At 56.9% G+C, this 1,824-nt stretch overlaps 1 protein-coding gene across 1 annotated transcript in view; it reads right to left on the bottom strand.

Moving 5' to 3' along the window:
- GDF7 (growth differentiation factor 7) overlaps positions 1 to 1,824 on the bottom strand; it is a 2,978-nt gene continuing 1,154 nt past the window's right edge. The window contains exon 2 of the mRNA XM_009885346.1: positions 1 to 923. Coding sequence (XP_009883648.1) covers positions 1 to 923 — 923 coding nt within the window. The remainder of the gene's footprint in view (positions 924 to 1,824) is intronic.

The following is a 1,824-nucleotide window of genomic DNA, read 5'->3' on the forward strand; positions in this document are numbered from 1 at the left end:
CTACCTGCAGCCACACGTCTCCACGACCATGTCCTCGTACTGTTTGTAAACCACATTGTTCCCGGAGTCTATGTAGAGGATGCTGATGGGGCTGAGCTTGGAGGGCACGCAGCAGCTGGGGGGGGTGGACTCTGGGTCCATGGAGTTCATCAGGGTCTGGATGATGGCGTGGTTGGTGGGTTCCAGGTGGGAGCGCAGGGGGAAGTCGCAGACCCCCTCGCAGTGGTACGCCTCATAATCCAGGGGGGCGATTATCCAGTCGTCCCAGCCCAGCTCCTTGAAGTTCACGTGCAGGGGCTTCCTGCTGCAGCGGGTCTTCCCCTTCTTCCCGTGGCCTTTGCCCCCAGACCGGGCGGCGATGGTGGTCCGTCTCTTCCTCCGCTTGGTGTACGCCTCCTGGCCCGGATCGGGGGGCTCCAGGAAGGGGGGGCTGCCCAGAGCCCTGATCTTATCCCGGATCTCCTTGAAGAGGTTCTCCTTCCTCTGGGTGCGGGAGAAGGCCACGAGAAGGGCTCTCTCGTGGGGCTGTGGCCGGGGCTTGCTGAACCCCAGCTGCCGGGGGGGCAGGAGCCGCCCCGACTGATCCGAGACGATCCTCAGGAGGAAGCACAGCAACTTGCCCGAGAGGGACCTCTCCCTCCGATCCCGCAGGGCTTCCCAGACATCAAACACCTCCCATCTGGAGGAGCTGGCGTCCAAAATGTCTGCAGCCCTGGAGTCCAGCAGCCGGGGTTCCTCGCCGTCCCGGCTTGGGCAGGTGGAGAGGAGGAGGTGGTGGAAGGTGCCTTCAGGGGACAGGGCCAAGCTCCGGTTTTCAGGGAGGGCGCGCAGGACCCGCAGCTCCGCACCCGTCACCTCTTCCGCCTCGGGCAGGCTGGAGATGTCAAAGAGGTATCGCTGCTCGAGGGTGGACGGGGAGGCATCTGGAAGAGATAAAACAAAAAAAAATAAAATAAAAATAAAAAAAAATAAAAGGAGAAAAATAAAAACGCAGCAAGCTGAAGCCAAGTTCTCGCTACAGAGGCGCAAGGGACTCAGAGCTAACGGGGGAGATCATCACTTTGCCACGAGGCTCGCTGAGCATCCCAGCGGGGACACAGCCTGTGTGCCCTGTGCCCAGGAGCGTCACCCTGGCTGGAGGCACTGAAAAAAAATGGGGAGGAGAAGGTGGAGAGGGAGGGAGTAATCAGTTCAAACAAGTGGCCTCTCATCAGCGTTCTTCTCCAAGTCCCGACGTGGCTCCTCTGCCTCCTCCCGAGTGTTTCAGATCCCCCAGCTGCATCACTATCCTATTTTGGCACAGAAGCCCCATCTGAACCTGCACGGCACGGTCCCATCCCCAATCAGCAGGCTGTCACCAATTTCTTCTGCCCTGTTCCCTCCACTCTCCCCCAACCCCAGCCATTGCAAGTAAAATTCTGTGAAAAATCTCATTTTCCCTCGCAAGCAGGCGCAGGCACACGTCAGGGACGCAGACGCTGTGCCTCGGGGTGTCTGACAGAGGCACTCCCAGAAGCTGAAAGTGAGCCCAGCTTCAATTTGTCACTATTTTTGGTGGATCCAAAGCCCAAACAGAGACTTGCGCAGTTTCTGGCACTGATTAAATATACTCAATGTGAATTAAAAAAAAAAAAAAGAAAGAAACAAAAAACAAAGCCAACCAAAAAAAAAAAAAACCAACAAAGGAGGTGGGGTTGGGGAGAAGAAATGAATGAGTTCTGGGAAGATTGTTTTTTCCTTTTCTGCCTCTCTAACAAGAAACCGGAGCTGGGCACGCTGCAAACATTGCTGCTGTGCCCGAGCCCCCAGCAGAGTCCTGCCCTG

Source organism: Charadrius vociferus, unplaced genomic scaffold (assembly GCF_000708025.1).
Source record: "Charadrius vociferus isolate BGI_N301 unplaced genomic scaffold, ASM70802v2 scaffold173, whole genome shotgun sequence".
Classification (NCBI taxonomy): domain Eukaryota; kingdom Metazoa; phylum Chordata; class Aves; order Charadriiformes; family Charadriidae; genus Charadrius; species Charadrius vociferus.